The following is a 12,460-nucleotide window of genomic DNA, read 5'->3' as shown; positions in this document are numbered from 1 at the left end:
TGATCATTTCTTCAGACGTTAGCGGAGGCAAATCATTATTTCAGGCGAGGGGGTCTGCCTCTACCCTGTACCGCCCTGTGGGAAAGTTAACAAGCTGTTTCAAACAAGAATACACGAAATAAGCCAATCACTGTCATTTCTTACGGTTCACTCTTCATCTACACATCTATCTCTTCTGCTTTTACTCACAACTCAATACCATGCACTGAAAAGTCATTAAATGACACCGTGCTTGATGTATTGACCTAAGGACTTAGGCTATGTCCACACTAATACGTTTTTGTTTAAAAATGATCTCCAAGACCAGACATTTCTTTGCTTGGACCGGTATGTAGGCCTAGCTATAATGTTAGACAACAAGGTCAGTAATGAATGGATTCGTCCATGCTGAATTAACCGCTGGTAGTCAAGGCTGGCACGTGATAGGGGCGTGACGAATCAGGGAAGGACACGTCGTGACTGATAAGACCCAATCAGGAAGTGAACGTAGGTGTCTGCGTCATCGTTTTCAAAAGTCTCTGTTTCCACCCGTCCAGACTAAAACGCAATCCCTGAGTTTTCAAACTAAAACAGAGTCAGCAGCGTTTTCAAAAGTCTCCGTTTTAGGGGTTTCTATAATGCCAGAGTATGTGGACGCTAGCTATGCGTTTTAAAACAAAAACATATTAGTGTGGATGTAGCCTTAGAAAGTGCTACAGGAAGAGGAAAACTGATCCGTTTAATTGTACCCATTGGACACTCTGAGCCAAAGTGCTCAGTTTCCATAGAGCCTAACCTGTCTCTGACCTGGCCTGCAGGGGCTTGGGAAAGGTCAGAGTAAAGGTCATGGCCAGCTCGGCCGCAACCTGACACAGCCAGCCGGACGTGGGGTGTATCCAACACTCAGATGTTTCAGTAATGAAGTCATGCCAAGTCATGAGTAATGACCTACGGTGCTTTATAAAGCAGTCACACTGGGCAAAAATGTTGCAGCAAGTGTATTTCTTAAAGCTCACTCAGTCGTGTATATATAACACAATTATAAACATGACCATCATAAAATAATTACAGTATATATCACTCCAACACTGACATCATCCACCAGTCTTAGATGTGGCCGCATAGCTAACTTACAACAAAATCCCAAATTTAGATGCTGACATCTGCAGGGAAAGGTATTTCAGATAACATTTAAGTAAGAAAATTTGGTGCTGGGCAGATTTCCAGCAAGACATTGCACCTTAATCCACTCCCCATATGTTTAAAGAGTATAAAAATTATGCAATTTATATCCTAACATGGTATATCCAAGGATGAAATGCTTAGCCGAGTAACTGATTAGTTGATCGATAGAAAATAAATCCCTAACCATTGGAACAAATCCACAAGTAGAAATCCCTTCTCCCATCTGAGGACTTGCTTCTTTTGTCTGTTTTATATCATTGTTAACTGAACATCTTTGGGTTTAGGACAGTTGGTCATACAAAAATTGCAACATGAAGATGTCATCTTCATCTCTCAGAAATAGGGTTGGGTTATTTTTTCGATTTTCTGACATTTTGTAGTCCAAACAATTATGTAATTAATCCCGAAAGTATTGACAGATTCGATCAATAGGAAAAAATAAATAATTGAATAATTGTTTGCTTATTTGTCTGTCTACTGTACTTTGTCATTCATTCGTTTATTCACAAGCTGGGAAAAAAGTGTCAAATTTCTGATTACATTCTGAGGATATATACTGTAGTAGGACTACACTACTATTCAACTACTTTTCTCACAGGCACCAGCACAGACCTGGCAGTGCAGGTCTCAGATCTGCCCCTCTTCCCTATCCTGGGAAGAGGCTGGAAGGACCGAGGGGAGCAGTAAATCACTTCTCTTCTCTGCATTCACAAGAGTGGCTAGCAGCTCTGAACTTGCACTACATAGTACGAACTTGTGAGAGTCCAGGTTGACACCACCCAACACCCACCCACTCCCATCCACACAGGCACAGGGGATTGGGGTCAACCAGCAAAGTGACCTCAGATGAGAAACCCTCAAAAGAAGAAAGAGAGAAGAACCCCCGCTCCTCTTACAAATCAGAGAGCATTACATCTGAAATGACATTCTCTCATGCAAAAGAGAGATGGACAGCTTAATTTCGCTCAGAAACATGAGCGTGGTGCTTCATGAGGGCCCAGAGAGAGCAATTAATAACCAACAAATAACATCATGTTCAATTAAAAGGGATTTACAGTAGAAAATCCCTCTTTGCCAGTCATCCATCCATCTATCCTGCCCTGCTCTTAATACCATCTGGCCCTGGTCTTCATTTAAACAGCTGAATCCCACTTCCATCTGCTTGGCCTGGGCAAGGGTGACTGTTTAAAAAAGACCTGGCCTTGGTTTGGCCCAGTAGCTGATGTTGACACCTCTGCTGCTATTAAAAGGCAGGTCAAGTCCAAAAACCCTATTTCAGACACTTTCTTTTCACTTTTCTCCTCTTTTCCCCGGCTCTGTTGAAAGGAGACAATGACATGAAGTACAGGGAAGCTCTTTTTCTTTCTTGCTCTCACCCCATTTCTTCTCTAAAGCCCTTTGACATAAACAGAGTCCATCTCTCCAAAGCTCTATAAAGAGACCATACAGGCTCCCTGGGAGCTTCCAACCCAGACAATGAATTCACATTATTGTTGCACAACACTTTCTCTCTCTAGTGCTGCACTCCCAGCTCAGCTCAGCTTAATTCCCATTCATTATTTCACCCTCTTTGAGTTTCTCTCTCTTGTGTCTTCCTGAATGTCCCTGTCTTTTTTCTGACTTCTTCTTCCTCTTTAGCATTGTTTTTAATCCCACCTTAATCTCTTTCTCGAGCCCGTCACTACATCGAGTAGGCTTGAATGGCTCTTTCCTCATTTGTACTTAATCCAAATATTCAGGGTAGAGGCCTAGATGAAAAGCAGGGGTCAACTGCTTTCGTTGTTCTAAGCCTCACAGCGGTCCAACAACACACACAAAGCTGATGCACTACAAGAAAGAGACGAGGAAAAGGCCCAGAATGTCCTTTTGATGCACTTGTCATTTTGTGTCACTTTAATTCATTCGCCTTTCATTTTTCTAACAATGTTGCTTATCTGTCAGAGATACAAAAACACGAGTCCATTTAACAGGGCTAGTGAACATTCAACCAACAATGGCCCTGGGTTCGCACTTGGGATAGGAAGAAGAAGAAAAAAAAAAAAAAACTAGGCAAAAGCGGAGTAGGAGGAGTTAAAAATAGATCAAAGTGTTCGTCCCGGCCCATTCAAATGCAATCACGACCCAATCACATTGTGTTCTTGCAGCGCTTTTAAGAGAACGGGTCAGTGGTGTTTTATTGTGAGTGGGAGCTAGCCTAATGAAAGGGACAATGTGAAGATTGCAGTGCCAGCCAGGCAGCACAAACTTCACCCTGGCTTTAATTGCTGCAAACAAGAGGAGATATAGAGGCAGGGCAAACAGAGGACAAAGGAACAGGGCAAGCACAGAGGGTGGAGGTAAGGTATGAAGGCTGGATGATAAGTGGAGGTATGGCTTTAACGGAGGTGTAGTGCGTCCATCTGGTCCAGGCTGGTGTGTGCTGGTGGGCCAGAGGGTCCAGGCACTTCATAAATGAAAAGCAGGGGACCTTGTAACTACAGAGTCCTTGTGGTTTAAGGAAAAATATGAGCATTTTCACTGTGAAGAGTTCCCTCAAATCAATCGAAGTCCATACCTAAAGCTGAAACACAGCATCACTGATATCATCAATTCTGTGATTTGGGAAATATTGTTTTAATTCTGAGACAGAGAACATCAATATCAATCTCATTTCTGTGCACTAAGTACGGAGCTGGAGTCACAGCATGTTTTGTTTGGTTAGCATAAAGACTGGAGGCACAAGAAAACAGCTCTGTGCAAATAGAAAAAATATGCCTACCAATACCTCTTAAAGCTCACGAATGAACAGAAATGTAAAAATGACATGACATTTGATTTTACGATGAGTTACATGTTGGGGCTATTCATGACACACAACAGTTCATCCATCCGCTCAGGACGTCTATGCAGAATTTCCAGCTAGGGTATGGTTAGCTAGTTACACCATGCAATCCTCTGAACACTCAAAGCGTTGCTTTTATATTTCTGTTTATGTACGTGTTAAGCAAACGAGATGTTAATTAATGAGTTTAAGAGGTGTCGGTAGGCTTTTTTATCACTTTAGAAGGCTAGCTAATTCCTCGCTTCCAGCCTTTTAACTAGGCTAGCCCCATTTGTGACCTCAGCTACTTACGTTAGCTTTAGATAGCGTTGCCTATATGCACACCTTAGATTCCATTTTTTGCCTGTTATAGGCAGCAGGTTTAAAGATATTTTCATGACCCCACATGTCTTCTGTCTGCCCGGAAAGAAAACCTGTTTTCTCGAGGCTAAACCCTTAAATCCAATATTTCCACAGACTGCGCCGGTCACTGCCACACCCTGTGCAGCGGACTTAATGCACGTTCCAGCGAAGACGTAGAGGAGACAGTAGAGCAGCGCAGTCTGTGGTAATACTGGATTTAAATGCTTGTTTTGTCCCAGGCAAACATTTTATCAGGCATCCAGGCAGAAAACAAACATCTGTGAGATCACCGGACGTAACCTGCGTCTGGATAACAGCTAAAAAAATAATGTTTTGACTTTCCTCCTGAGGTCTGCATAGGGAACACAATGTGCCCGAATCACAGAGTAACGTACAGAGTGCTTAGTGCTTAGGTTACTAATGGGGCTAAAGCTAGGCTAAACCCATTCTGAGAATGCAATTAGGCAAAATGTTGAGCTATTCCATCTAATAGTCATTTACACAGTGCACAGTGGGTGTGGTGACTGAGGAAAACTCGACAGCAGTGACCACAACTTAGTATACATAAAAAAAAAAAATACATAAACAAAGGCAATGACATGGAAAATGTGATGAAGACACTTTTCCACAAGGCAACACAACCAGTCCTCCGCTTGACATGACAAATACACATGTTAAGTGGAGGACAAATACGATCTAGTCTTCCTAAAACTTTCCTCTCTGATCAATACGTTGGGTGTGTTTGTCATGTGTGCTGGCTTTACAATAAACAGTTAAACTGAATTATGGCTTTTCTTTGTGTGCTGTACAGTCAGCAGTGTAACATTTCTCTCCTCTCCTGCTCTCCTCCTTTTATCCTTTCATTCTCTTTTTTCCAATCCTCTCAATGTTCAAAGAAGTTCCTGACAATGCACTAGAAACTGATGCTTACACTCATGGGCAATGATGTCATGTTACAGTTCACTCATAATATTACCAAGCTCTGAATTGCGCAGACACTGATGCATCAAAACAATCGGGTCATTAGAGGACAGAAGGCTTTTAGGGCACAAAGGCAAGGAGCTTTTGAGGTAAGGGTTGAGCACAAAATCTGTTGGGTAAGAGCCTTTTATTTCCAAAATGTCCTCTAAACTTTCTAAAACATTCCAATTAGCATGTTTGAGATAATTTAAACTGGTTTGAAAATCAACCCATGGGATGGTAACTTTTCTCAAGCCATGCAGAAACCATGTAATCTACTTAAGGAGATAACCATGTCATCAATTTAAAGTAAAACATAAAATAAGTGTAGAGTTTTAAACATGGCAAAAGCTTGCTATGCCTTAAAGTGTAACTAAACCCCTAAATTCTGCTAGCTCCCTTTCCTTCCCAGCATATTTTAAAAATGCAGCAGAGTGCCTCTGCACAACCGCTGTAGGGGGCGTGGCCAGTGGGTGACACGGGAGGTAAGGAGCCACCGACCAGAGTGACAGACAGACTGACCACCGCAGCCATACAGCGGCAGAGGCCATTAGCGGCAGAGCTAACCAGCCATAAGCAGCTGCTGTCAGCCTCTCTGTGTCCACGCTGGAAACACAGAGAGTCCGTTGGAGCTTTGACAGTCGCTAGAAGCACATTCATGGCCCTTTGTAAAAGTTTCTGTGTGGTAACTGTGTTGTAGCTGAGCTAACGTTAGCGACTCCGGCGTGTGTGTCTGTGGCGGAGTGTCAGTTCGTAAGTTAGCCGTGGCCCAGCTGTTTATAAAATGTATCAAGGGAAAGAATGCAGTCCGGTAGGTGCTTCTACAGTCATTAAAAGCAGCAAAAGTCTGAATCATTGCGGCAAAATTGAAAATTATAAAATAGAGGGCTAGCAAAAAATAGAGTAAACTCTGCAGCTGGGAAGCAACAGTGCCGACCCATTCTGGCCACTAGCAGCTAAGAAACAGTCTGTAGAGTCACTCGGTAGACATTGGTTTTATAGGAGGTGGGGGTGTTTGGTTGGTGATGGTTGGTGACGAAAGCTGCCACCATATACATCCCCTGCCTCCAGATCAGCCAATAGTAAAATTCATATGCAATAGCTGGGTTTTAACCTGTAGAGGGCACTAAAATGTCAAGATTTGGATCTGAATCCATCAACAACACTACAAAATACCCATATACATTGTTTTTCAGCTGAAAAAAGTGGTTTGGGGGTTTAGTTACTCTTTAAGAAGTAAGAAGTTACTGGCAGACACTTACCAGTCCAGAGCACGTCGATATGGCTGCAGAGGAGGCCGACAGGTTACGGATAATTCCCTGATACAGGCAGCTGTGAAACCCCACATCACCCGTCACTGTGGTGATGCCATCCGAGCCGAGCATCTGCACAGTGAACCCCGGGCCGACCACAGAGGACGGATGCAGGTCCAGGTGCATGTCCTGCCCGAAGGCTGAGAGCCGGTAGTGCAGGGAAGAAGAGAGGGACCTCCTGCTGCGATGGCTTCGCCGGGTCACATCGTGGGTCAGGTATCCTCCCTCAGAGTCCACCTCCACCGGGGTTACAAACACGTAGTCTGAGGACAAGATGGATTGGGGGTGCCAACATCAGATACTCATCTGATACTTCTGTTCCAAGAGTTATTTTGAGACTGATTTTTGTTCGGTGGCATACATTGTGTTAGAAAGTGCGAACGTTTGCGTTTAGGTCTTGCTTAGTTATACGTGTCAGTGGAGAGAGTGACAATGACACCATTCTAAATCATCTTCTACTGTTTTACCACTTTTAAAAGAAAATGATATATTTCTGCACTAACAATTTCTGCATGTCAGTAAGTTTTGATATTTTAGATCGCTGAAAAAAACACCTGATATCAAACTACATCATAGACGCGATCAAAATAGCCCAACATGGAGCAAACAACCTCTGTCACTAAAATGATAAGCTTGTGTTCGAGTGGAGTGCTCAGCTGTTTCTCAGAGCACAGCACATCATATGGATCGCAGATGGCTTTTAACAGAAGCCATAATGCCAACATCATACTTCCATGCATGTCAGATATGGGTCAATACTTCAGAACCAGAGGTTGCAAATATATGATGTTCTGATGTCATGCAGTTGTCATGGTGTTCCAGTCAAATACAATGCTAAAATGATTTATCTACTGTTTCGATACAGTGGAAGAGCAAGAGACTCTATAGTAAAAGCACAAATTATAACTTCAATAAGTTTTTTCATTATTTCCTTTCTATTTCAGCCTTGTTAATTTGCAAGTTAACAAGGCTGATGTATGTTCAGCACCTACACCCCTTCAGCGGTGTGACTCTGGGAGAATCGGGATGCTTTCTTCAAAACCCCGGAGAAGAATTCCACCTCCCCTCTTTCCTCTGTAAATCAAAGTATGCCAATCATCTCAACTTGTTTCCTTGGTGTCTACGGGTCAAAACAGCTAAGATGGAATCCCTGAGTGTGCACTGCACTCATTGGCCGTGCCTCCATGGGAATTGCAGTAGTGTCAGCATATTATAAAGACCCAAGCAGGGGTTCCTAACATGTTTTACCACTTAAGGTGGACATGTCACTCCATTTGACAATGGAGTTATAATATTCCTAATTCATGACCATCTTTGGGAACCGATGGTCCAATTACTGAACCCATCACTGCCATATATCTCCTTTTATTCACATTTCCATCTACAAAAATAAAATCGTGCCAGCTGGAAGAAACATCCATAGATGTCAAAAGACAAGCACTCACCGTGATTTAATCCGTGGCTGTCAGTGGAAGAATAGCTGGCCAAAACAGTGTGGGAGGTGTGGGAGCAGTAAATGTGCAGCGTCTGCAAAAAAAAAAAAATCATAAATGGACAGGTAGCAACAGGTTGCAAGCACTGGAAGAAGTGGAAGCCAAAATGTGATAAATGGAGTTCCTCTGTTGAAACATGAGTTGCACCTGAGTTTAATTTGGATGACAATCACTTGTCTTACTTTTCACCACTATCAGTGACCATAGCAGTGCAGACACCAGCTTGTTGTTGACATAAATCATGCTGAAAAGAGACACGTTTGTTTTTGTTTTGGACCCAATCTAGACTGCTTGTTGTTAGATTTAAGATTGCATAGATTTTTAATGAAGTGCCACATGCCTTGATAATATTCCAGGATAAGAGGGTGGACAGGAGCTTGGTTGAGGTGCAGCCGACCAGCGGGATGGGTAAAGTCCATATCAGAAGAAAAAGGCAATCCATGGTGATGACATGCAAGCTTACACCTCCCCCGTTACCTCCTAAAAGAGCGCAAAAGTTGTAATAACCTGCGGTATCGCACAATGCAATATGCACGCATTGTTAAGTGGTTCGGTTCCCCGCTTCGCGCGTGCAGGTGAAGTCGGCAGGTTTCAGCAGCCGGCGGTGCGCACAGACACAACGCGCACTCATGAGAGAGTGTGTGTGTGTGTGTTTGTGTGAGGGGGAGCGGCGGCCAGGTAGCGGTGTCGGGGATCACCGGGAGCAGCGCTGACTGAGCACTCAGCCAGGCTCTGTGAGAGTCCGTCTGCAGGATGGAGAGCAAGTCAGCGGCCAGCAGCCAATCAGCGCGCAGCATCATTTACCACGCGCAGATAAAAGAAAAGAAAAAGACATTCTCCTTTTGGCAGCAGCGGGAATATTGCTGCCTTCAGGTGCGGCTCGTAAATTTCTACTTTGAAAGTTTCGTCAGTAGACTACGATTTACTGGTTTTAAGATTGGTTTTGTAAGAACCACTTTGCAGTGTTAGAATCAAGTGGGGGAAAATACACACACCAGTCACGTATTTTAGTTCTTTTATTTAGTGTAATAACAAAGAGCTGAACATAATAGCCTACAGAAAATACAGACAATAGACAAACACAACTGTTTCAATGTTCTTCTGTCTCTTCAGCTACTGTTCGTTGTGAAAACTAGCAGCTGTGGAAAGTAACTCTGTGCAAGTAGGATACTGTACCCGACCCAAGTACAATTATGGGGTAGGCTACTTTCACTTGAGTATTTTTATTTTGCTTCACTTCACTGCATTTATCTGACAGCTGTAGTTATTGGTGATGGTTATAAAATCAAAAGAAGCTTTTGATAAGCTTATATAATACAATACACTGTTCAAGATTAAGAGGTTCAGCCTTTTTAGCTTGTAAGCCCTTAAAACAGCAGAGTCCACTTGGGGCCCCATTGTCACGTTTCAGTCACTTTTGTCACTTCTACTTGTAGTGGAGTATTTTATTTGTACATTTAGTTAAGTAAAGGATCTTAAACTTCCACCACTGCCGTAAAGATTTTAAGTTTGATATCAGTCAAATGTGTATAGCTTTGTATACCCACACACACACTTTTCAGGCAACAAAAAAATTACAGATCGACAAGGGAATGTTGTGTTTTGGCCCAGAAGTTGTTGTTGACTGTTGACACAGCGTATGGCTTTTATTACTGGTATTAGAGAGGGACATGCTGATATGACAGTAACTGGTACTTGGTGCTACTCATTATACATATCATGAAATGTATCTATTACAACATGTTTTAATGCAGTCACACAGTTCTAGCAGACATAAAATACACTAACAAACTCTGCACATATATAGACTTTGTTTTTGCAAATAAATTGTGGTTAGGAAGGAATCAAGTAAAGTAGTAAATAGTCACAGTTTTTAAATGTATTATGCAGACATTTTAGTGTAAAGCATAAACGTTCTTTTTTTAAATTATATTATGGTTTCATGCTTATTATAAAACAAATACAGACTGACCAAAAAAAAGAAAGAAAAGAAATTGCTCTCACCATCAGACTTCATATTCTCATACAAATAATTGTATCTGCATTAATATCAGCAGACATGGACAATCTGCACTGAGCCACAATTGTCTAGAAGTGTGAAAAACAGCAGGCCAGCTCAGGGGCTCTTCAGGATAATCACTGGTCAGAACTGAAAGACAGAAGAATCCCAGGCACTTCAAAGCCATAAATAAGTACAAATACAAGTACATTTCCACTTCAAAGCCTTCATCAGGGTGTGTCACACCCACACATTTGGTCACAGTCTATGTGCAATGGCAACTTTTGTTTTTATTGTCTGCTAACTCTGCCTTACTTGCCACAATTTTTCTATACAGGATATTTAATTTCCTAAGTCTTCTTTGTATTGCAGAATTTTTACTTGTTGTGGTCGGGCTGCATATAAACAACAGGAAACCATGAAGCACAAACAAGAAAGGATGCAGATTTCCTGAATGCTGCTTAAGGCTCAATAGTACAAATTCTAGCGTAACATGATCATTTGCAGGATTCCCTGAAGTATGTGAAATATATAGTGGGCACTGTTTCATCTGCAAATGCGGAACTGTCAGCGAATTGTTTTCTCTTAGGGTTACAAATAACATTATGCTTTTATCACACTGTATGAACATACCAACAAAAACAATATAGCAATGCATGTGAACAAAACCTGTACCAAAACAAGAACAAATGCACAAGATATGAAACAAATACAGACCGTAGCTTAGTAAAAACAAGGATCAAGGATGTTAGGGCATGTAATAGATGTGTTCTGCATGTGTTGCAATGTTCAAGTTGACAACCTATTAGAAAGTGTTCTGTGGTGCCAAAAATTAAGTTAATATATAATGTTTTGTGTATGCATGTACGTTCCTGGGTCCAGCATTTTAATATTTCTGACAGCATTTGAAGGCAGCATTATGTTTTACTCACATCGCACATCGTTTAAGATTTCAAGAGTCACATAATTAAATCTGTTGTGTTGATGTGACAGGTTGCACACACTTCAGTGGCTCCTATTGTTAAAGCAAGTGTGTAATCCTAATTGTTGTGGACAGGTGGTCTTGCAGTAGCCTTTTCCATTCTGGAGGCTGGCAAACACCTGGATCAGTTGGTGGAATGCACCAACAGACACACAGCTGAAGAGTACAGCCAGCTCACTACACAGATATATTCACACTCTGCCGAGCATAATAAGGCTTCTCACAGCTCTTGCCAGCTTTTCTGGCTGAAATAAAGCATCACCTTAATAACCCCTCAATATTCTCATGGGGCTTATGAATGTCTGCGCTACTTAATCGTGTGTTTAGAGTATACCAACCAAATCACCTCATCCTTCATGGCATTTATGGTATTAGTCCTACAATATTAGAACAGGTACAATGACACTCTGCTTTGACAGTTTTATAGTATCTTGCTGAAATGTAATAGTATCACAGGGTAAATCCCATGCATTTATTGATCCTGATAAGGATTTTCTTTAATGCAAGCCCCATTAAACTTAGATGAGATGAGATGATCATCAAACACATACCTCTTTTGAGGCGTGAAACACAGACTTGGAGAGCACCCCACACTCTGCAATCTGCCCTATCTACACATATAGACACTGGTGGGCACAGTGACAGTGACACCCCGCAGCCCCGACTTCACCAGCACACTGGAACAAGAGCTCTACCAGGAAAGAGACTGATCACATCAGACAGCCAATCCAGGAACCAAGAGAAGAAGAAGTGGAAAAATTGCGGTGGACCTGTACCAATTTGGGTCAGTACTGTGGGCTAACAATATTGAATTTTGTTGCGGGCTGAGCTGACAGATGAGTGTACTAGCACTCGTAGGCTGTCTCCACATTCAAACCTATTAAACACACACTCGTTACGTCACAACCAAGTGTACAGTACAGCAGGGGAGTAAATAAGCGGCCCTCCCAAACGTAGTACAGTCCTACATTGACCTGGCCTGTCGAGAGATAGCAGATATCCAGCTGAATTTTGAGTAATGTACACAAGTCAGAGAGCAAAAAGTGAAAAAGGAAATGGTGAGAAAATATGAGTTAAAAATACTGGAGCGGGATGCACTAAAATAACAAATATACTATTTGCAGTTGGGTGGTGCAAGTGCAAATTATGTTGTCAAAATGCTTGATTTTTGCAATCAAAAGTCTTGTGTTTTCATTGGTTTGGAGCTGTGTCAGATTACTGCCTCAGTAACCTAACGCCAATTGAGGTGGGACACTGCATTGTTGAAAGTGGGAGCTACTCTGCCCCTGAATGAACCTGCTATGCATCTCACTGTACCAGGCAAACAGTTGCTGTAAGCATCTCAGAAAAGATTTGCATTCCTCATAGCATGCCAAAACATGCAAT

The 12,460-nt window shown here is 42.1% G+C and overlaps 1 protein-coding gene across 1 annotated transcript in view; it reads right to left on the bottom strand.

The window, feature by feature from the left end:
* adamts18 (ADAM metallopeptidase with thrombospondin type 1 motif, 18) overlaps nt 1-8,874 on the bottom strand; it is a 66,029-nt gene extending 57,155 nt beyond the window's left edge. Inside the window, exons 1-3 of the mRNA XM_044199920.1 lie at nt 8,434-8,874; nt 8,046-8,127; nt 6,550-6,863 (exon numbers count right to left, since the gene is read on the bottom strand). Of these exons, the coding sequence (XP_044055855.1) occupies nt 6,550-6,863; nt 8,046-8,127; nt 8,434-8,535 (498 nt within the window). The 5' untranslated portion in view covers nt 8,536-8,874. The remainder of the gene's footprint in view (nt 1-6,549; nt 6,864-8,045; nt 8,128-8,433) is intronic.
* Between the last annotated feature and the right edge of the window lie 3,586 nt (nt 8,875-12,460).

This window comes from Siniperca chuatsi, linkage group LG1 (genome assembly GCF_020085105.1).
Source record: "Siniperca chuatsi isolate FFG_IHB_CAS linkage group LG1, ASM2008510v1, whole genome shotgun sequence".
Taxonomy (NCBI): Eukaryota; Metazoa; Chordata; class Actinopteri; order Centrarchiformes; family Sinipercidae; genus Siniperca; species Siniperca chuatsi.
Note: the sequence above shows the minus strand (reverse complement) of the source record. Positions and strands in the feature narration are given on the sequence as shown.